The following is a 24,407-nucleotide window of genomic DNA, read 5'->3' as shown; positions in this document are numbered from 1 at the left end:
AAATCTAACAACAAAACTCATAAAATTTGGGTTAATATTCATAAACCAGGAAGAAAAAAACAAGAATATATTCTTCAATGTTAGCAGTTCTGCTATAAACTAGAATAGGGGTCAAAACATGTCCAGTGGCCCAAAAGAATAACTAGCTCAAAATTCAGATCCAGGTAACATTTGAGTCTTAGAAATCTGCAATCTTGTTTTCCTGAAAATTTTAAAATTGAGTTTTCATCTGTAAGTATACATCCATAATGAATTTTGGATTTCCTCTCACAGTACAGTAAAAGCTCAATAATACACCTCCCTAAGAAAACTTTCATCATACCGACATAAATTTAAATTATTTTTATTTTTCTATTTTAAGCAAAAAAAAATTAGCTGATTTTTATCAATGAAATGGTAAACTTAGAGGCAACTATAACTTAAAATTACACAGCTTCTTAATGGTTTATTCATAGCATTCTTTATACAGAAGCAGCTTCACTGATATTTAATTTACTGCAGCATCCTGTGGGTGAAGCACAAAATTACATTAATTATAAACAAAGAAACAAAGCACTTTTGACTTTTTAAAACTGTATATGTATATATTTATATCCAGTTGACAAATAGCATCACAATTATTACCGTATAAAAAACTAAAAATCACCATGGAAGCTAAGGCCTACGTTCTTATTCCAATTGTTCCCTTTTGTTAATATCTAAGAGATTAGAAATTAAATTCCAGTACCTCAAAAAAAGGGTCTACATTATTTACATACAACATGGAAAATAAAAGCTGCTTTTCAGCTACGTTAGATTGCTGTTACCTATAGTATTTACATTGTAAATGTTGGGGGGAAAAAAGCACTACTAACAAATACCATTTCAAATGGAAATATATTGTGCCTGGAATTTTGTTCTAAAATTAATTGTATATCCTAATAGGTATCTGCTGAATAGAATTTGACTTTGAATACATCTTCTGAAGTTCAGAACAGAGTACCACTATGCTTCTTTATATTGCTATCTAGATACTGTTAAGTACAATACTGTAATAACTACAAGCACTGAAGCTTAAATAAAACAATGGAAACATGTGTAGATGGAGTTTTATTTAAAACTGTAAAATATAATGCCTTAATGTTTACCCATAATTATGAGACTAGCTAATGTTCTTTCCATGTTTAAGAAGTCTCATATATGGTATGTCTCTAAACAGTGAAACTTTCCAGTAACTTACCAGAAAAAAAAGTTTAATTATATTATTCTGTTCTTAGAATTATTTTTCTAATATTTAAAAACATATCTATACCCTTGGCAAAAACAAACGCAATCAATTCAGTGTAAGAGACTGAGCTTTAAACCATACTTTAATTTTCAATTAACTGTAACCTACTGGTTAATTGAACCAAATGTAGAATTTTAAATGACCCACTATGAAGCCTTTCAAATCAATTATAGAATGCACACAAAAGTGAGGAGAAGTTTTGGGGAAGGTGCAAGGTAGTTAATATGGAAAATGGTAAATGCTAGCTTTAATAACAAAAATGGTACTAAATGCATATGAAAGTTAAATTAACACAGTATAAAACAGAATAGCTTAAATAAACTGGGATTCACATATTACAATAGCAAAGTTATGATCAAATGAACTGAAGACACGAACAGTTCTGAAAATTCTCTTTTCAGCCTACTTTCAAAAGAAACAGTCAGGCTTTTTTCCTGTACATAGTTTTGAGCTTTGTCTATACCATATATAGTAGAAAAATAAATTCTTTAGCAACCTAGAAACAGTTTATAAAACTCTTAAAGTTTAATTTTCTTTGCCAGACATGCCAATGTTAAACTGACAGCTATAAATTAAAGCTATATAGACAATAGGCATAAGTAATATAGAACAAGAATACTACATTTACCGGATTTTTCTTTTTAAAAATTACTGTACTTTCTTAATTCCTGTGTGCTTTGCAATAGGAATAATAGGGACTTTGTTTTCTTAGAAAAGATAATAACATGTAAGAGTATAACACAAATAAGATAATTTGTAATATACATGTACTTCAACAGCAGCCTGGTTCATGTCGACATTTTGATTCTGAAGTTAAAATTAGAAGTATAATACCTAGGACATAACAGTTGGGAAAGACAGTATTTATTTTAAGAAGAAATGGAGCAAATCAAACTCTTAGGAGCCTCAAATCTCAAAATCATCTATTTACTATAATACACATAAGACAACCTTAAAATTGCAGTATGAATGAAGATTACAACATGGACCAAAGAATTTTCTCTTTACTACACAAAACATAACCTAGCAATAAAAACAAACCATTTTTTTCCTTTCCAGAAAATAATGGCACAGTTTGATAATGAACAAAGTTTGAGTAAAGCCTAACAAAATTTACCTATGCCACCTATTTCTGAAAATTTTATCCATAATTTAGTGTTCTGGTTGTATCTTCACTAACAAAATGTTTAACCACAAAAGCAGCAGTCATTTACAGCAAATCTGGTACCAACATCAAAGGAAAAAATTGGTTTAAAAAATGATGTGAAAGCCATTTTGGATTTTAGTATAACATATTTCAGAAAAGAATATGAATACAAGTTTGCAATTTTATATATACACACTCCAAAGAGGCTGTCAGTACCCAAAGTATTTTTATTGCTACATTAGCAATGGATTTTTGGATATGTTTTTAAGGGCCACATAAAAATAGATTCAAGGAACAGATTAAATTTAAGTCCTAGATTAAAATGTTTGGTTCAAAGAATTTCCTACAACAAATTTCATGTTTATGTATGAAAAGTTATATAACCTTATATGAAAATGTCATGAAGTATTTTCTACACTATACTAAATGTATTTCCCAAGAGGGAAAAAATTAAAATATCTAAAATATATTAGATTAAGATTACAAGACCATCATTGATCTTTTGAACATGCATCTGTTTACAGAATTAACAGTATACAAGATGTTTATTTCATTATGGACCATAAAGAAATGAGTTGGTGACAACTATCCTTTGCACAACATTATCAACTCACTTTAGCCACAAGCATGTCCTTGGTATGTGTGTACAAGAAATACGTTCATTTACCCCTCATCAAATCATCCATAGGTTTACTCAGAAGTAAAGATGAAGGTGCAGAAATATGTTAAGTGTATTTTTCTTTCTTTCAAACAACATCCCAAGCATGGCATAAGTAGCCTGAAATTATAAAACACTTAACTGGGCTTTTAGTTATCTACACAGACTGCTAAAATGTAAATTAAGTTGCCCAAATTAGCACATCAAATAACAAAACCAGCCATAAAGCAGGCTGAAAAGCATTAAATGTTTCATATATGTGAGTTTTTAAATCATTAAATTTCTATAGAAAAATTTTATTCACAATATAATGTGACAGAAAATGCCACAGGAATGATATACTGATTGCAATAAGATTGCATGCAACAGCAGCTTTGTATTTTATAGCTATTTTTGCTTATAAAAATTAAACCTCTCCAGTCATGCTTATCACATGGTCTTAGATCTGTAATGTAAATGAATAAGGAATAGCATATAGTTCAATGAGAAAATGTCTCATCATTTTGAATGTGAATTATCTGCAAGAAATATGAAAGCATACTACTGAACCCTGAAACATGCATGTCTAGATTTGCTTCTTCTGTCCTATTTCAGGCTGTCTGCAATCACTTCCTACTTATATAATACCAAGAGGATCCGTCTGTAACTGCGGTTGTATCAGCTGAGGTTGCAATGGTGGTGGTAACTGAAGTGGTACCATTGGTTCCACCAACTGTCCTGGATTGGAAGGTGGCGGAGGAGCCACAGTGTTCCCAGTTTCCACAATTTCTCCATTGTAAAAGAAAAACTGACACTGCTGAATGAACGTTTCAACAACAGATTGATGGATCTTCGTGGTAGACAGAAACTCTCGATTTTCAAAATCAGGTCTCATCAAAGTTGGCCAAAAACAGATGGATAAGTTGTCTGCTGTCATGAGGTTGATTTTATTTTGCTGACTAACCCTGAAATTATATAGGAAAAAACAATTAGAAACCAATCAAAACTCATTACACTTAAAGAATTCTAGAGCTGGAAATGATCTCAGATGATTTAGTTTTACCTTCTATATTTCTTCTTTTTTTTAGGATTGGCACCTGAGCTAACTGCTGCTGCTAATCTTTTTTGTTTGTTTGTTTTATTCTTCTCCCCAAAGGCCCCCGGTACATAGTTGTAGATTCTAGTTGTGGGTGCCTCTGGTTGTACAATGTGGGGCACCGCCTCAGCATGGCCTGATGAGCGGTGCCATGTCCACACCCAGGATCTGAACTGGCGAAACCCTGGGCCACCAAAGCAGAGTGCAGGAACTTAACCACTCAGCCACAGGGCGGGCCCCTCACCTTTTATCTTAACTTCAAATGTAAAACATTTTTCTTCTTGTGCATTCTATGTTCATCTACATTCTAATAACAGGAGACAGCAGTAAAATCCATTCCTTATGAGAATCAAAGATAGTCTTTTAAAAATGTTGTACCCTCAGGTTTTATAATTTACTTATAGAGGCCTCCTTAATTTATATGAAAAAAACCTTTTTCTCAGGGTAAGAACATGTAACAAGTTTTAATGAGTTTCCAGCAACAAAATCAGAAAATTCTAATTGTATATCTCAATTCTTTGACTACTGTGAGAGATGAAAAAACAAACTACGTTATGCCATCTCTTTGAACCTTGGGAAAACTGAACTTTGTAAAAATTACTCTATCATATTCTCCAACCAGGAGACTTTTAAACTTGCAAAAAAAAAACTAGTTTCTAGTATTGTAAAAAAAAAAATCTTTTCCATCATTAAATATCTTGTATGTTGTTACAAATTTAACTTGAAAGACAACAGTCAGTTACAGAAACATATTCCACTTTAAAATTCTTATGATTTAATGATAAATAATTTACAAATGGCCATACATTATTGACTGATTTGCATCCAGTCCTTTAAATATGTGAGCACTCAAGAAATATAAGAGGTAAATCTTGAATTACAACTCAAAATTATTAAATTGGGGAAGAATCTTAGGTATTTTATCCAACCCTCTCATTTCACACATGAAGAAACAGCCCCATCAATATGTAAGGTAGCAGGAAAATCTTATACTTAAATTTCCATATCAAAAAATTTTAAATCTAAACCAAAGGAACACCTGCCAAACACAGGAGTTGCTCATCTGAGGGAAAATATGTGCCCTAAAAACATGTCTTTTGTGGTAAAAGTTGTTACTATTTGGTAAGAGGCTAAATTAGAATATTCATAATAAAATCAATCTTTTGTTAAAATACAGTGGGCTCAGTCAGTTGTTTCCATGTAGTAGGCAAGTGTAGATTCTGAAAATGCCTATAAAGCTGAAAGACACATGAGTATGGGCATCAGGTTTACTTGTTAAGCCAAAAAGTGCAAAGGCAAGGTACCAAATCAGTTAGAGATGAAGATGGCCAGGGAAGGCTTCGCTGAAGAGGAAATGTTTGAGGTGAGTTAAGGATGACAGGCACCAGTAAGAGGGTAGGAAGGAAAGGTAATTCAGTCAAAACAGTGGCTCTCAACTTCAGTGTGTATCAGAACCTCTTGGAGGGCTTGTTAAAACACAGGACGATTATATCTGAGGCGAGACCTAATAATCTGCATTCCTAACAAGTTTCCAGGTGATGCTGATGCTGCTGATTTGAGGAGTGCATGTGAGAACTACTGAGGTAGTCACGTTAAGATGTGGTGAGGGACTAGGCACAAACTGATAGTTTTGGTTAAGTGCTATTAGTTTAATATAGCGGCACTTAACTTGGTGTGTGCACGTGAAAAAGGAAAGGCGATTTAACAGAAGTTAGAACTAGACCACTTAATGTTAAACAGTTTGAATTTTTTCTTCAGATTACATAGGGTGTTATTCAATCATTAGTGATCTTTACAAAACGATCTTTTAGAAAGATCATTCTGGCATTAGGATCAAGAAAGGATAAAGAGGAAAAATTGGCAGGGAAAGAGCTCAGTTACAAAGAAACTAGAGTTCCCTAAATGAGAAATGATAAAGTCTAAACTAAAGCAGTAGCAGACGAATAAAAGGAAAAATAATTAGGAGAAAAAATCAATTTGACACAATAACTCACCGAATATGGAGGGTGAAAGAGAATATAACCAAAAAATAACTCCATGGATTAATTTTTGCAATTTGTCAATCACCCATTATATACTTATTTATCATTTATTTCCTATGCTAGAATGTAAGTTCCATAAAATAGGTGACTGTTTTATTCACTGCTATGACTTGAGCACTTTATACGAGTACCTGGTACACAGAGTACCCATTACAGTGAGTTGAGAATTCCTCTTAAAATTTAAGTCTGATGATATTTCTCTGCTCTGCCCTCCAGTGGCTCCCCATACCACTCAGAGTAACAGATATGCAATGCTATTATCACTGAGGAAGTCTTGCTCCCCCCATAAACGTCAGTTGAACTCATAGCACTTAGTGACATACATACATGAAGTAACCTCCTTACCTTGTCAGTAAAACATTTTGAGGACTAAAGCTAGTCACCAGACTACTCTCGAGTAGTACCGACCTATACGATCTGGCACTGTCCCTCTTCCCTTTTGACCTTATCTCTTACTCTGTCCATCCTTCACACTCTGCTCGAATCACACAGGCCTCTTTGCTGTTACTCAACAGATCAAATATGCTTTTGCCTGTGTTGTTTTATCACTGTGAATCTTCGAACATGCTCTTCCTTTGTCCCTTTTCCTTATTCTTTTTAATGGAGTACAATTCTTACTTCAGCACTTTAAATCCCTACACTCCACATTGGGTAAGGTCTCCTATAGTACCCTGTGCACATCTGTCTTCATACCATGAACCACTTGTACGGTAATTTTCAAGAAGAAATTCCATTAAGTTTACTGCAATACTGTGCATGCTGATATTTTCTCAGGGAGACTTCGAGAAGGGTTACTAGAAACGCTAAAATAATTTTATACTACATTGATAACAACAATCTAACTTAAAATGTTGGTTAATATTCTCTTTTAAGAGGTACAGACTGAAATGTACTTGGTTTGCACATTGACATTATTAGTTGAAAGAACTTTATAGTTCATTAGTATGTCAGTAGAAAATATCAAGAGTAGACTTTTGAAAAAATTAGTACAAATACTAACAATTCCACTCGGTCCCAAGAACAACTTTGTGAGGTGTTATTCTCATTTTTATAGTTGAGGAAATTAAAACTTAGTAAGTAATTTGCCCAAGGTCATAGAACTAAAAATGTTTCAAAACCAAGCCTGTCTGACTCTATAGTTTAAGCTATTATACAATACTGCCTCTTTCACTTAACGAATGGCGTTGGGAGGAGTACGTTTTGAGAAAGAAGCATAAACCTGAAACTCAACATATTTAGGGCTACTAATACAGGAGTAATGCCCTGTATTTCAGGTAACAGAATGGATAATAACATGAATTCAAGTTTCTGATAAAATTTCGCTGTGTGGAATATCCAAACAAAACCAGCAAGATACACAAAAGCAACACAATGTGATAAAAAAAGCAAACAGAACCTCTTAATAAGACTTGGATTCTACTCATAAGATGTGTCACTTATTAATTATGTGACACTGGGCATATAATTTCCCTCTTTAAAACTCAATTTTTCCAACTTCCAATAGGTTGATTTGGTTACTTAGCTAAGTGTCACTTCATATCTAAAATTCTAAGATCCTAGAAAAGAGAACTGCTAAAGATTAACAATATAAAAAAGAAAACATACTTACCATGCTTACTATTTATATAATCATTACGTGTACTAAAAGAGTCACATATCTTTCTTTAAACAAGTTGACAAAAAATCTATTTTAAAAATCCAGAAATAATTTAGTGAACAAAAATTGAACCGCATGTTTAAATTACTTTGTGTCCCCTTTTTATCTTATAATTATCCAATTTATAAAGCTACAAGCTTGAAATCTGTAGTGCACTTTATTTGCAAAAACAATAAAAATACCTGTTTAGATGCGTTATTATATATCTGAATACATCATAGTTTACAGGATGAAATTTCTTAACAATTTCTTTCAACGCGTGAAGACGTTCTGTTTTATCCGGGATTTCTGTAAAATTAAAGTAGTAAAGAATTTATGTGAAACTCATACATTTAAAAATATTTAATAAAGTTTCTTGCTATACAAGAACGTGTTTGAAGTATATTACGATAGGTAAACAAAAACAAAGAAAATGTTCTAAAGAACCTGCTAAATACATTATCAGCTACTACAATAGCCTTTTTGCAAGTAAATCTAATAACTGAAGATCAAACTGACTCAGAGATGGTAAGTGGGAAATGGTATATCAGCAATTTACTCAAGCAATTTATATAACTATATATTGATTTAGAATTACTTATAAATCTATTAGGCTCTTAACATTCACACAATAGAGTAAATATTTTAGGCTTTGTGGGTACAACTATTCAACCCTGCAGTTGTAGCACAAAAGCAACCACAGATAATACATAACAAATGAGTATGGCTGTGTTGCAATAAAACTTTTGAAATCTGAATTTCATATAAATTTAAAATATCATGAAATTTTCTTTTAATTTGTTCAACTATTTAAAAATGTAAAACCATTCTGAGTTTGCAAGTCTTCCAAAAGCTGGTGGCAGGCTGAGTCAGGCCCGTAGGCCAGTTTGCCAACACCTGATTTAAAGTATCACCCTATATTTATTTATAATCTACTCTGCTTATCAAAAACCTTTCTTCACAATCAGCAGAAGCATTTAACTCACTATCCAAATTTATGCAAATTATGAAACAGGATAACTGAAATGTGGTTCTGCTGTAAATGGGAGATAAGAAAGTGCTTTATTGCCCTTCATCATTCATTTCATTTTTCCCAAAGGCAACAATGAGTCCCTCTGAAGGAGGCCATCTGCATGCCAATTTATGGTATATATCAACTTATGGTAGTGTAACCAAGTATTAACAAATTCTCATTTGCCATGTATTACTTATAAATCAGTCCTCAAAAATGTAGGAAACTTCTGAGGATATTGTTTATGGTCAAGAAGTAAGAAAATCTAAACTATCAACTGAATCATTTTCCCAGTTTACATATGAGAGTACATATAAGGTAACTATACCTGTGACAACCCAGTGAGGTGGTTTTTAATGAAAAGAAAATTAACTAAGAACTTTAACATAATCAAAATTATAAGCAGCCTCACTTTAAAAAGCCTGAAGACTTGTAATCAAAGGAAACATTAAAGAGAACTATTTAGAAACAACATTCATTTTAGCCATTGAGAACACAAGGCAGATGAAGCAGTAGTTACCCAATACTCGAAATAGACCTTCTGTCTCATTTTTCAGACAACAAATGAGTATTTGTTTAACAGAAACATCTAGATGAGTGATACCAAATCGGGAGTAAACACTAAGTACCCATTTTCCTGCCTTACTTTTTCAAAATATGACTTAGGAGGACAAAGTTAATTTGACTCGAAAAATTTTAAATACACATGTTTACACATCACAGACAGGTTAATATTTTACAAAGCACATTGTAGATACATTTATTTGAAGAGTTTAATTTCCTTACAATGTCTTTGAGTTTGAATTAAAACACAAATCTCAAACTTCTGCTATAATGATCTTCAAACATCTAGGAGCACTGAGTCACCAGGGAGGCTAACTAAATCCAAATATTCCTGGGAGCCACCCCTAGGGATTCCGATTTTATTTATTTAGAGGAAAATACCTTTAAGGAACAGTTCTAGTACGCTGAATTTTTATTAGCTACACATTCCAGTGGATGACTGATTTTAACACATAGCAATCAATATACAAAACTCTCTATTGTTATCCCTGTCAAAAAAAGCAGGCTAATACTTACTTGCTGCTTCCAACAGCTCTGGATGAAGAGAATATGGAATTAAAGGGTCTGGAAGATCTGCAAAGAAAGCTTTAAGGGCTCCAGCCACAGCATTTACTGTTACTTCCATTGATACTAGACTGATGTTATGATCTATAAGACAAAAGTGATAATTTCAATTTGTAATTTTTATAATAAAATTTTAATTTATTATAGAAGTAAGCTAAACAGGTACTTACAGATCCAAAGATATTTAAGGTTCTCGTCAGCCACCTTTCTTTACAGGCTGATTCATCCTTCCTCCATTGTTTGCCTGACATACTATATGGATAAGGCAAACTATAGGTTTGCCTGACAAACTATATAGATAAAGGAAGAGAAAACCAAGCAACAAGCATTTTCTGTTTTAATAAAAAATGCTATTAGGCTTATTAGTATATTGAAGAACATTAACTTTTACTAATATCTATCTATCTTTATTTTTTTGGTGAGGAAGATTTGCTCTGAGCTAACATCTGTGCCAGTCTTCCTCTATTTTGTATGTGGGTTGCTGCCACAGCATGACTTGACGAGTAGTACAGGTCTGTGCCCAGGATCAGAACCCGTGAACCCAGGCCACCAAAGTGGAGTGCACCGTACTTAACCACTTAGCCACGGGGCCAGCCACTATCTTCTAAAATATTTTGTTTACATAAGCTATTTAAAAGAGGACATAAGGAAAGAGAAAGACAGAAGATAGAAATTATGCATATAAATTAGAGTTTTTTTCTATCTTTTATCCACTGTCTCATCCAGAATTTTTACATTTCTAGATAGTCCAGTTTATCACTGTGTTCATGCTTTCTAGGTTTCATATCAAGTTTAGGCCTTTCCCTATCATGAGATTATAAAAATATTCACTCGTTTTTCTCCCTAGTACTTACAAGTTTTCATTTTTTACTTTTAAACCTTTGATATCATATAGAATTTACTTTAATATGAGTAGGGAATTCAGCTTTGTTTTTACTCCTAATAGTTAGTTAGCCCAACATCAGGAAAAAAACAAAAACAAAAAACTTTTAAATTACATCTTTAAATAAGTGCTATCTCTGATATACAAAGATGCTTTCACATCATAAATCAATTTATTGCTTTTCCAATTCTGGCAATGGATTTATAGGTCTCCTGTTTCTTGACTGTAGTAGCTATTCTATTAAATACCTCTAATCTCACTTCAAAACTCTCTCCCCTGAAGATCCATATCTTTAGGAGGTTTTCATAAGAAAATCAACCTTCCCACCACGAAATTTCAGTAAGGAAAATAATAATTTTATTTTATATAATTATCGTCTTACCTTGATCAAACTGTTTTTGAATATTGTCTTGATCAGTTTTGTTCCCACTAACACGGTAGAGTCCTTCAGTACATAATCCTAAAAGAAGAAATATACATATACATCTACAACAAAAAATATACTTAACCTTATGTACATCTTACTGACATAAAAATACAGTGGTAAAGTATTTTTAAGAATTAAACATTTTTGAGCATTTCATTTTAATTAAGTTCTTAATGGACTACTTTTTATTTTAAACCACTTAGGACATGGAGTTCCATACAAAGTGAGAACAGACGTTTCTCTGTATTTCTTCCACTAAATACAGCTAAAATTACTGAATACAATACAAAAAACAAACATCAAAAGACTCTGAATGGTGGAGAGAAAAGGTGGACTGGCCAGCAACCTTGGAACCTGAAAACAACATGACAGTGAGTTCCCTGGGTTTTCTTTTTGCCTCTTACATACTCGGGACCAAGGAACACAGAAGCCTACAACCCAGAAATACCAATGAGCACAGGGAAAAAGTAAAAACACAAAGAAAACCAACAACAAGAAAAACCTGCTCTCTCTAGTGAAAGGATTGAGAAAGCCTAACAAGCAAAACGAAACATTTTTTACTACAACTGCTCTACTCTGGCCAAACACCATGGAACGGACTCCTCTTCACACACATCACTAGTGACCAAGTGGGGAGACTAGAATACCACCTCTGCCCAGCAGTAACAAAGGTGCCCCTTCTACTCCCTGAGTGGAGAAGCCTGAACTTCTGAGGTAAGAGGGACCCTCTCCTCCCCTCCACACCATGGTTCTGTCAGCAGAAGCCTGTGGACACCAAGCGGGGACTCTGGACTTCCACCACAACCTTGCTGCAATGAGGCAGCCCTCCTCCCCTGCTGGTGTAGTGGCAGAGAAGGCCTGAGGAAATAGAAGATTTAAATAAGATCCAAAGTCTAACAGCATACTATCCAAAATGTCTAGGATACAATAATAATAAAACTAAAATCATTCATCATACCAAGAATCAAGAAAATCACAACTTGAAGGAGAAAAGGACAATTAACAGACACCAACACAAAGATGTAAGTTGAGGGATTATCTGACAAGGATTTTAAAGCAGCTGTCATAAAATACTTCAGTGAGTAATTATAAACACACTTGAAACAAATGAAAAATAGAAAGTGTCAGCAAGGAAACAGAAATATAAGGAAGAATTCATTGGAAACTTTAGAACTAAGAAATACAGTAACAGAATCAAAAAAATTCACTAAATGGGCTAAGTAGCAGAATGTGGATGACAGGGTGAACGAACTTGAAGATACATCAATAGAAATTACCCAATCTAAACAACATAAAGAAATTAGACTGAAAAAAAAGAAAAATGAGGGCTGGTCTCATAGCCTCGTGGTGCAGTTTGGTGTCCTCTGCTTCAGTGGCCCAGGTTTGGTTCCTGGGCACAGACCTACACACTAGTCAGTGGCCATGCTGAGGTGGTGTCCCACATGCAAAATAGTGGAAGATTGGAAAGATGTTACCTTAGGGCAAATCTGCTTCAAGCAAAAGGAGGAAGACTGGCAAGAGATGGTGCTCAGGGCGAATCTTCCTCAGCAAAAATAAATAAATAAAAATTTTAAAAGGTGCTGGTTCAAGATGGCGGAATAGGCGGACTCTGAACTCACCTCCTCCCGTGGACACAACAAATTTACAACTACTCTTGGAATAACCATACCTGAGAGAAAACTGAAAACACGATAATAAGAACCCCCGCAACAAGGGACACTTCTGGCTGAGGTGGAAGAGGCAGAAATTCCTTGTAGGAAAGAAAGCAAGCCACCTTCGCAAGACAGGTACTACGGCTGGCCAGGAACAATCCTAAGGTACACAGCCTTCCTGGAGGAGTAGCGGATCTGAAAAGGGGAGCATTACTGCTATAAGCATCTACTGGACTCAGCACAACTGAGATGAGTGTCATAATATCTGGCTTTGCTGGATACTAACAATGGGAAACACCCCTAGCAAAGCTATCGGACATAAGGGGGAAAATAAAAGCCGGCTCTTAGACGGCCCATGCACAAATTCACCCATTTCAGAAAGCAACCTAAAATCACCAGAAAGGGGCACAGTCTTTTGCTGAAAAGAGACTCATCTGATAGGCTCTGGGTGCACCTTAGTGAGAGGTGAGACCTCTCCAGGGACTGATTCATTGTCAGCAGCCATTATTGTCACCAGCACAGGCATGCTGACTCAGAACACTGGCATACGCCATTGGAGTGCTTACATTGCTCTGTTAGCCCAGGGTCTGCCCCACCCACTAGAGCACCAATTTAATCCAGCTCAGCCAGGGCAGGCAGGTACCCTAGGGACTAGGCCCACCCAACAGAAAGCCCTTGGGCACCTCATGGGCCTGCATAGGCTGGGTGCCTGGATCCTGTGCAGCCAGGCAAGTGGGTCCATCTCAGAGGTGCAGGGAAGGCACAAGGAGCAGGTGGAGTGTACAGGGCCTCTACAGTGGGAGAGGTGGGTCTGCTTAAGGGAGTCAGGGCATGTGCATGGGGCAGGACTATGCTGACAGTGTGTATGGCCCTCTAGATGGTGGGCTTGTCAGCTGCACAAGACTTGTGCTTCTCAGACAGCCAAATGGGGGATTGGCCCCACCTTACTCAGCTGCAATCCTGAGAGAGCTGAGAACAGCTTTTCAGGCCAGAGGCCTACTGCAATTGTAAGCCCCTCAGCCTAGTAACCAGTCACGCTGGGGGCCTACTCACTTAACAGAAACACTGCAACAGGAATGTGCTATTAGACCTTGCAGCCAACTGTGCTGGGGCTCCCCATGCCTGATAAAGTAACTGAAGGGTCCACAGCAGCCCCACGCAGCTGAGCATTACGACCAGCTGGCCAGGGGGACAGCCTAGCCTCCCTGAGCACAGAGAGCAAGAGCAACTCTGCCACAATAGAAGGACACACGTAGCCCACACAGGGGACACTCCTGGAACATCTGAAACTGGTGATGAGAGGGAAGCACTCTGTTGGGCCTCATAAGGCACCTCTTACATAAGGCCACCTTGCCAAGATTGGAAGACACAAGTGAGCTACCTAATACATAGATGTAAGCACGGAGAAAAAGGCAAAATGAGGAGGCAAAGGAATATGTTCCAAGTAGGGGAACAGGATAAAACCCCAGAAAAAGAACTAAATGAAACAGAAACAATCTACCTGACAAAGAATTCAAACAAGAAGTCATAAGGATGCTCACTGATCTTGGGAGAAGAATGGATGAACTCAGTGAGAACATTAACAAAGAATTGGAAAATATAAGAAAGAACCAATCAGAAACGAAGAACACAATACTGGAAATGAAAAACTCACTAAAGGGACTGAATAGCAGAGTAGATGATACAGAAGAACGTTCAGCAAGTTGGAAGAAAGACTAGAGGAAACCACCCAACCTGAACAGATAAAAGAAAAACGAACTCAAAAGAACAAGAACAGTCTAAGGGACCTCTGGGACAACATCAAGCACACTAACATTCGTATTATAGGTGTCCCAGGAGGAGAAGAGAGAGACAAAGGGGCAGAGAATCTATTTGAAGAAATAATAGCTGAAAACTTTCCTAACCTAAGGAAGGAAACAGACATCCAGGTACAGGAAGCACAGAGAGCACCAAACAAGATAAACCCAAAAAGGCCCAGACCAAGACACATTATAATTAAAACGTCAAGAACTAAGGATAAAGAGAGAATCCTAAAAGCAGTAAGAAAAAGGCAACAAGTTACATACAAAGGAAACCCCATTAAGACTATCAGCTGCCATCTCAGCAGAAACCTTACAGGCTAGAAGGGAGTGGCACAATATATTTAAAGTGCTAAAAAGAAAAACCTACAGCTAAGAATACTCTAGCTGGCAAGCTCAACATTCAGAATGGAAGGAGAGAGAAAGTTTCCCAGATAAGCAAAAACTAAAGGAGTTTATCACCAAGAAACCAGTCTTAGAAGAAATGCTAAAGGGACTTTTTTAAGTGGAACAGAGAAGACCACAAATAGGAATAAGAAAATTATCAAAAAAAAAAAAAAGAGCAATAAAATCACTGGTAAAGGCAGTAATACAATAAAGGTAGCAGAACAACCACCTATGAAGGTCAAAAGATAAAAGTACTAAAATTACCTATTTCTCTGATAAGAGGATAACAGATACACACACACACAAAAGAGGTTAGACATGATATCAAAAAACATAAAATGCAGGAGGAGGGGAGTAAAAGAGTAGAGCTTTTAGAAAGAGGTCAAACTAAAGAGACCATCAACTTAAGGTAGATTGCTATATACATAGGTTATTATATATGCACCTCATGGTAATCAAAAGCCAGAAACCTATTATAAATACTTAAGAAATTAAGAGACAGGAACCGAGACATAATACTAAAGAAAGCCATCAAACCACAAGGGAAAAGAACTGAAGAAAAGAAGAAGAGAAAACAGAGAACTACTAAAACACTCAGAAAAAAAAGTAACAAAATGGCAATAAGTACATACGTATCAATAGCTACTTTATGCTCCAAACAAAAGGGCTATTAGGGTGGCTAACTGGATAAAGAAACAAGACCCATATATATATATATATATATATACTTCAGACCTAAAGATGCTCGCAAACTGAAAATGAAGGGATGGAAAAAGAGACTCCATGCAAACAGCAATGGAAAGAAAGCTGGGGTAGCAATACTTAGACAAAATAGACTTTAAAACTAAAACTGTAACAAGAGACAAAGAAGGACACTACATTATGATAAAGGGAACAATCCAACACAAGGATATAACACTTGTAAATATCTACGCACCCAACATATGAACACCTAAATATATATATGAAGCAACTATTAACAGATATAAAAGGAGAAATAGACAGTAACACAATAAGAGCAGGGGACTAACTCTCCACTTACACCAATGGATACATCATCCAAACAGAAGATCAGTAAGGAAACACTGGCCTTAGACAACACATTAGAACAGGTGGACTTAGTAGATATATACAGAACATTCCATCCAAAAATCGCAGAATACAAGTTCTTTTCAAATGCACACGGAACATTCTCCAGGACTGATTACATATAAGGCCACAAAACAAGTCTCAATACATTTAAGAACAGTGAAAAAATACCAAGCATCTTTTCTGAACACAACAGTATAAAACTAATCAACCACATGAAGAAAAGCTACAAATATGTGGAGATTAAACAAAACGCTACTGAACAATTGGGTCAATGAAGAAATAAAAAAATACCTGGAGATAGATGAAAATGAAAATACAACATCCCCAAATTTATGGGATACAGCAAAAGCGGTTCTAAGAGAGAAGTTTATAGCAATACAGGCCTACCTCAACAAACAAGAAAAACCTCAAATAAACAATCTAACAGTGTGCCTAAAGGAACTGGAAAAAGAAGAACTAACAAAGCCCAAAATCAGTAGAAGGAAAGAAATAATAAAAACCAGAGCAGAAATAAATTAAATAGAATCTAAAAAGACAATAGAAATAAATTAGCTAAATCAAGAGCTGATTCTTTGAAAAGATAAACAAAAATGAGAAACCTTTAGCTAGACTCACCGAGAAAAAAAAAGAAGACTCAAATAAGTAAAATCAGAAATGAAAGAGGAGAAATTACAACGGACACTTTAGCAATGCAAAAGATTATAAGAGAATACTACAAAAAGCTATATGCCAACAAACTGGATAAACTCTTAGAATTATACAACCTTCCAAAACGCAATAAAGAAGAAACAGATAATTTGAATAGACCAATCACCAGTAAGGAGATCAAAACAATAATAAAAAATCTCCCCAAAAACAAAAGTCCAGGGTCAGATGGCTTCCCTGGCAAATTCTACCAAGCATTCAAAGAAGACTTAATATCTATCATTCTCAAACTCTCCCAGAAAATTGAAGAGGAGGGGAAGCTCCCAAACTCACTCCACGAAGCTAATATTACCCTGATTCCAAAACCAGACAAGGACAACACAAAAAAAGAAAATTACAGGCCAATATCACTGATTAACATCAATGCAAAAATCCTCAACAAAATACCAGCAAATCAAATATAACAATACATTAAAAAGATCACACACCACGATCAAGTGGGGTTTACTTCAGGGATGCAGGGATGGTTCAACACCCACAAATCAGTCAATGTGATAAATCACATTACCAAAATGAAAAATAAAAATCACATGATTTCAATAGGTGCAGAGAAAGCATCTGACAAGATATAGCATCCACTTATGATAAAAACTCTGAATAAAACAGGTATAGAAGGAAAGTACCTCAAGGTAATAAAAGCCATATACAACAAACCCCACAGCTAATATCCTTCTCAATGGAGAAAAACTGAAAGCTATCCCTCTAAGAAGAGGAACCAGACAAGGATGCCCATTTTCGCCACTCTTATTTAACACAGTATTGGAAGTCCTAGCCAGAGCAATCAAGCAAGAAAAATAAATAAAAGGCAGCCAAATTGGAAAAGAAGAAGTGAAACTGTCCCGATTTGCAGATGACATGATTTTGTATATAGAAAAACCCTAAAGAACCCACAAAACTTATAGAAATAATAAATGAATATGGTAAAGATGCAAGATACAAAATCAACATAAAAAAATCAGTTGTGTTTCTATACACTAACAACAAAGTAGCAGAAAGAGAAATTAAGAATAAAATCCCAAAGGGGCTGGCCGCGTGGTTGAGTGGTTAAGTGCTCATGCTCCGCTGCAGGTGGCCCAGTGTTTTGTTGTTTCAAATCCTGGGCGCGGACATGGCACTGCTCATCAAACCACGCTGAGGCAGCATCCCACATGCCACAACTAGAAGGACCCACAAGAAAGAATATACAACTATGTACCTGGGGGCTTTGGGGAGAAAAAGGAAGAAAATAAAATCTAAAAAACAGAAACAAAAAAGAATAAAATCCCATTTACAATTACAACAAAAATAATAAAATACCTAGGAATAAACTTAACCAAAGAGGTGAAAGATCTGTACACTGAAAACTATAAAACAGTGTTGAGAGAAACCAAAGAAGATACAGAGAAATGGAAAGATATTCTGTGCTCTTGGATTGAAAGAATTAACAGAGTTAAAATGTCCATACTTCCTGGGGGCCAGCCCGTGGCCGAGTGGTTAAGTCCGCACACTCCACTTCAGCATCCCAGGGTTTAGCAAGTTCAGATCCTGGGCATGGACATGGCACCTCTCATCAAGCCATGCTGAGGCAGCATCCCACATACCACAATCAGAGGCACTCACAACTAAAATATACAACTATGTACTGGGGGGTTTTGGGGAGAAGAAGAAGGAAAAAGAAAAAAAGAACCTTCCATACTTCCTAAAGCAATTACAGATTCAATTGCAATCCTTATCAAAGTTCCAACATTCTTCACAGAAACAGAACAAAGAATCCTAAAATTTATATAGGAGAATAAAAGATTCTGAACAGCCAAAGGAACCCTGAAAGAAAAGAACAAAGCTGGAGGTATCACACTCCCTGATTTCAAAATAAACTACAAAGCTACAGTAATCAAAACAGCTTGGTACTGGCACAATAACAGACACATAGATCAATGGAACAGAATCAAGAGCCCAGAAACAAACTCACACATCTTTGGGTCACCTAATTTTCGACCAGGGAGCCAAGAACGTACAAGGGAGAAAGGAAAGTCTCTTCAACAAATGGTACTGGGAAAACTGGACAGCCACAAGCAAAAGAATGAAAGTAGACCATTATCTTACACCATACACAAAAACTAACTCAAAATGGATTAAAGGCCTGAATGTAAGACTTGAAACCATGAAACTTCTAGAAGAAAACATAGGCAGTATGCTTTTCGACACTGGTCTTAACAGCATATTTTCAAGTACCATGTCTGAACGGGCAAGCGAAACAATAGAAAAAATAAACAAATGGGACTATATCAAAGTAAAAAGCTTCCGCAGAGCAAAGGAAACCATCAACAAAACAAAAAGACAACCTAACAACTTGGAGAAGATATCTGCAAACCATCTATCTGATAAGGGGTTAAAATCCAAAATACATAAAGAATTCATACATCTCAACAACAAAAAAACTGACAACCCAATTAAAAAATGGGCAACAGATCTGAACAGACATTTCTCCAAAGATGATATACAGATGGCCACACAGATGAAAGGATGTTCAACATCATTAACTATCAGGGAAATGCAAATCAAAAGTACAATGAGATATCATCTCAATCCCATCAGAGTGGCTACAATTAACAAGACAGGAAACAAGTGCTGGAGAGAATGTGGAGAGAAGGGAACTCTCATACACTGCAGGTGGGAGCGCAAACTGGTGCAGCCACTATGGAAAACAGTATGGAGATTCCTCAAATAATTAAGAATAGAACTACCATACATGATCCAGCTATTCCACTGCTGGGTATTTATCCAAAGAACATGAAAACACAAATGCATAAAGAGGCATGCACCCCTACATTCACTGCAGCATTATTCACGATAGCTAAGACTTGGAAGCAACCTAAAGGCCTATCAAGGGGACAAATGGATAAAGACAATGTGGCAAATATACACAATGGAACACCACTCAGCCATAAGAAACAATGACATCAGCCGTTTGTGATAATGTGGATGGACCTTAAGGATATTATGCTAATAAGTGAAGTAAGTCAGAGGGAGAAAGTCAAATACTGTACGATCTCACTCATACGTAGAAGATAAAAACAACAACAAACAATCACATAGATAGAGATTGGATTGATGGTTACCAGAGGGGAAGAAGGAAGGGAGGAGGGTGAAAGGGGTGATTAGGTACACGCGTGTGGTAATGGATTGTAATTAGTCTTCGGGTGGTAAACATGATGTAATCTACACACAAATAGAAACATAATGATGTACACCTAAAAAAGAAATAAAGGACAAGGGTTCTTCTTAGTTTGGAAAACAAAAAATTAATGAAAAGCCTCAAAGACTTGTAGGACAATAACAAAAGATCTAACATTTATGTCACTGGCCAAAAGTCTATACCTATCTCTATGGTTCAATCGGAAATTTCTCAAAGCATTTCTGAAAGAGACTCAATTTCATAAGGCACTGTACTCTCCTGATCAGAGAAGGGAAAAACAAAAAAAGAATCAATTGAAAAGGAGATTCTGTCAACCTTATTCCTGGACCAATGCCAAGGCCTTTGCACAGGACAATGTATTAATTCCTTCTAATTTTTCACCTGGTTAGACTTATTTTATCCTTTACAAAGAATATATAAGTATATGGAAGGGGAACAAAGTGTATCTCATACTGGGGGGAAAAAGTGAATATTCTGAAATCCATGAACACAAAAGGAGCAAAAATCCACTGGCAAAAGTTTCACGGACCAAACTTAGAATTTTGAAAGTTATCAAGTTTTACTACACAGTCAACATAAATTAATCTCTGATTAATGAAAGAAACCAAATACAAAAGAACTTATTTAGTATGATTCCATTTATATGAAGTTCTAAAATAGGCAATATTTATCTATAGTGGGGGGAAAATCAGAAAAGAGGTTCTCTCTGGTAGTTGGAAGAATAAATGGGAAGAGACATAAAGGGTGATGAAAATGTTATGTATCCTGACAGGTACGTGGATTAAACGGGTATACATTTGTCATAAGGCATCTAATTGTACCCTTCAGTTTGGTGCACTTGACTCTTATGTAATTGGACCTTAAAAATAAAAAGAACTGTAAGCAAATAATGAACTCTAGTTAGTAGGTTTGCAATCTAGAGTGATATGTATACTTTTTGTGTATTCTAGACTTGAGCAAATGAGTAAATATGTTGAGGATAAAGGGAGTAAGATTCTCGTTCTTGGAGAAGGGCATTACTAATAACAAAAGGGGGACTAAAACTAAAATGTACTTTGTGGTGTTGCAGTGAAATTGGAATTATCAGCATAAACACATGGTTTTTAATAAAGATAACTGTAGAATAAGTAAAAATATACACCCATGTATATACAAATGCACATACATACATTTATTTCCCAGCTTTGTCTGCTGAAAGCGTCCAGAAGCAGCCCCAAATTGGTTTCTAAACGCTATTCTGTATCAAAACAAACCAGAACTCTTTGGAGAGAAGGCTGATTCCAAGGCTAGAGCAGGAAAAGTGTTGGCCAAGCCCAGTACACCTCGCGCCAGAAAGTAAGGCAGTGTATCAAGAATTACGGGGATGTATCTTAAAAGGATGCAGAAGCCATGAAGGAACCTAAGCTAGGACAACCTGAATGTCAAAATATGTAAGGATATTAATGGAGATTAACGTATTGAACAAAATACTAGTAATATATGTGTCTATGCCAGTATAAATTAATAAGTAATAAGTTACTAAATCCAAAGTTTTCACCTTAGTGATGAAGGCTAGCAGACAGCACCAAATGATCGAAGTTAATGTCACCTACATTGGGACAAAATGACATCCTGTCTCAACAGATTGATGGTATTTCTAACAAAAACGCAAAATTCAAATCTAATAATGAGGAAATATGAGTTTGAGACAAACTCAAAATGAGGGAGAAGAAAAGTTCATTTGTTCAGTAAAATATCAACCAATAAACATTGGCGAAATGATAGAGAGAGAAAAAAATCATCAATGGGGGCTAAACCTAGTGGCTGAAACTCTGATGATAGCTCCAAGTACAGAAAGACACAAAAGGCTGAGGAACTGTTCCAAATTAAAGGTGTTGAAAAAGACAAGATCATTAAATGCAATGTACCTAGATTAGATCCTGGATTTTCCCTCTAATAAAGAACTAAATGGCCAAAAATGTTAATAATGCTGAGGTTGAGAAACCCTGACATGGTGATCAGCATTTAATATTATTTGCTAAATGAAAATTATAAGATACGTAATCATCTCTGCTAAAAATCTTGCATTCCATTCAACTAATAATTGAAGTGAAAAAATAAACACACAAAAAACCCCACCAATTCAATTATCTAGGTGTGAATTATCCAAGTTTTACTTGGACTTACATCACTCAAAGTATCTATCCTGGGCCTCCAAGCAATAAAGGTATTTTAAATCTATCCCAATATTCCAAAACTAAATAAAAAACTTAGAAATTTAAAATGATGCTTTTTAACCAAGTATCATCATCTTTTCTTCTTTTATTAGAAAGGTAAACTAATCCTTGTACCACACAGATTCTTGTTATCTGAAGTTCTAAAATGGTCTAAGCTCTATTTGAGTTGTTAACAGATAAAAATGAGGGTTTTGCTGCCTGTTTCTGTATACCTTCAGGTCAAAGTAATTATGTAATAAAATAGATTACAAGGGATGAAGAAGTAAGGAGTACAGATAATCCATAAATTAGATAAACACATCCATAGGGAATGGCATCAGCAAAAGTGAGAATTTCAGGGCTTGGTTCTCCCACAAAAGCAACTAATGAGCTGCCAAAGTGTCAGAATCAACTTTTTGCAGAACTCTGGAATCTAGTCAAAAAAATCACAACCACCAGAAGAAGGCTTGGTGAAGAAATAAGCTTTAAATTGCCCACTTACCACTGTCCCACATGCCAGATTAGCAACAACCATGCACTCCTGGTGTAGGTTTCAAGTGTCAGAGGGAGCAATATGGGTCTTATTCTCAAAGAATTGTGGCTATGGATTTTGACCTGTCTAGCAGCTCCCGGAAGGAACAACACGAGTGTCTGCCTATGTTTCACTCAACTTGAAGTGTTCCCAGGGCTGGGGTGGCTTCACCAGCATTTAAAGGCACAGGTATTGGCTGTAGCAATCTGGGGAGAGCAGCAAGTCAGGACCAGGAATAAATAAACTGAGAAGTCTAGGAGGAAGATACTGGGAAAAGAGATAGTGGGGGAATAGGGCTTTCAAAAGCTCCTGCATATACTGGGGAATTGAGAAGCCCAATGTATACCCAGGCTGGATGTATACTCAGAAAACACCTGATGAGATCCTAAACTTTCACCTCTGGCTGGCCACAAGCTCTGCCCAAGCTGGAAGTGAAGGCTTGGGCAGAGTTATAAATGGCTTGGGTAAGTGTTGAAAGAATGCTCCAACACAGAGCTAATCTGCAAAGACTTGGAAAGAATTTTTTTTCCAGTGGCTCCAGGCATTTAAGGGAACTGTCAAAACACTAGCTAACCACTAAGCTAATGGAATACAGACTTCAGTGGCCAGACGACATTGAATACAAACTTTACAAAAATGTTTAGAAAAGTCACCAAACAAGCAAACATTGCCAATAAATAGCAACAGCAAATCCTGGTGAGGGGGGAGAATCTGATTTCTGGAGATACCACATTATAATATACAAGATCTCTTATTTCAACAAAAAATGAGGAGGTATGTGGGAAGAAACAAAACAGTACGGTACATTCAAGGAAAAAAGATTAACAAAAACTGTCCATGAGGAAATCCAATCATTGCAGTTACTAGACAAAGACTGTAAATCAGCTGTTTCAAAAATGCACAAGGAACTAAAGGAAACCAGGAGAACAATGACTTAACAAATAGAGACTACAAATAAATACAAAGAAAATACAAAAAGAACTAAAGAGAAATTCTGGAGCTGAAAAGTATAACTACTAAAATGAAAAATTCACTAGAGAAGTTAACAGCAGATTTTAGCAGTCAGAAGAAACAATCAATGAACTTATAGATCGGTTAATTGAGATTATCCAGTCTAGGAGCAAAAGAGAAAAGAATTAAGAAAAATGAACAGAGCCTAAGAAACTTCTAGGACACCATCAAGTGTACCAACATATGCACAAAGGCTTTCCCAGATGGAAAGGAAAGAAAGGAGATTATTTGAAGAAATAATGGCTGAAAACTTCCTAAATATGGAAAAGAACCCCACAAATCTATGCATCCAATAAGTTCAACCACCTGCAAGCAGAATGAACTCAAAGAGAGCTATGCTGAAAAAACAAGAGAAGTGATTCATCACATCCTAGGAATCCACACTAAAGTTAACAGCCAATTTCTCTTCAGAAACTATGGAGGCTAGAAGACAGTGGGATGGTATAAAGTCCTGAAAGAAACTATCAACCAAGAATTCTACATTTGGCAAAACTATCATTCAAAAATGAAGGAAAAATTAAGCAATCTTTGATGAACAAAAGTTGAGGGAGTTCATCACTAGCAGACACGCCCTACAGGAAACG

At 35.9% G+C, this 24,407-nt stretch overlaps 1 protein-coding gene across 15 annotated transcripts in view; it reads right to left on the bottom strand.

The window, feature by feature from the left end:
• Nucleotides 1–327: 327 nt before the first annotated feature.
• The window catches only part of ARHGAP5 (Rho GTPase activating protein 5), a 128,311-nt gene continuing 104,231 nt past the window's right edge, over nt 328–24,407 (bottom strand). For all 15 annotated transcript variants that reach the window (XM_070241707.1, XM_023623619.2, XM_070241716.1 and 12 more), the window contains 4 exons: nt 11,231–11,308; nt 9,918–10,049; nt 8,029–8,134; nt 328–4,016 (listed from right to left, as the gene is read on the bottom strand). In XM_070241707.1, coding sequence (XP_070097808.1) covers nt 3,689–4,016; nt 8,029–8,134; nt 9,918–10,049; nt 11,231–11,308 — 644 coding nt within the window. In that variant the 3' untranslated portion in view covers nt 328–3,688. The remainder of the gene's footprint in view (nt 4,017–8,028; nt 8,135–9,917; nt 10,050–11,230; nt 11,309–24,407) is intronic.

This window comes from Equus caballus, chromosome 1 (assembly GCF_041296265.1).
Source record: "Equus caballus isolate H_3958 breed thoroughbred chromosome 1, TB-T2T, whole genome shotgun sequence".
Lineage (NCBI taxonomy): Eukaryota > Metazoa > Chordata > Mammalia > Perissodactyla > Equidae > Equus > Equus caballus.
The sequence above is the reverse complement of the archived record's forward strand: the minus strand, read 5'-3'. Positions and strand labels throughout refer to the sequence as shown.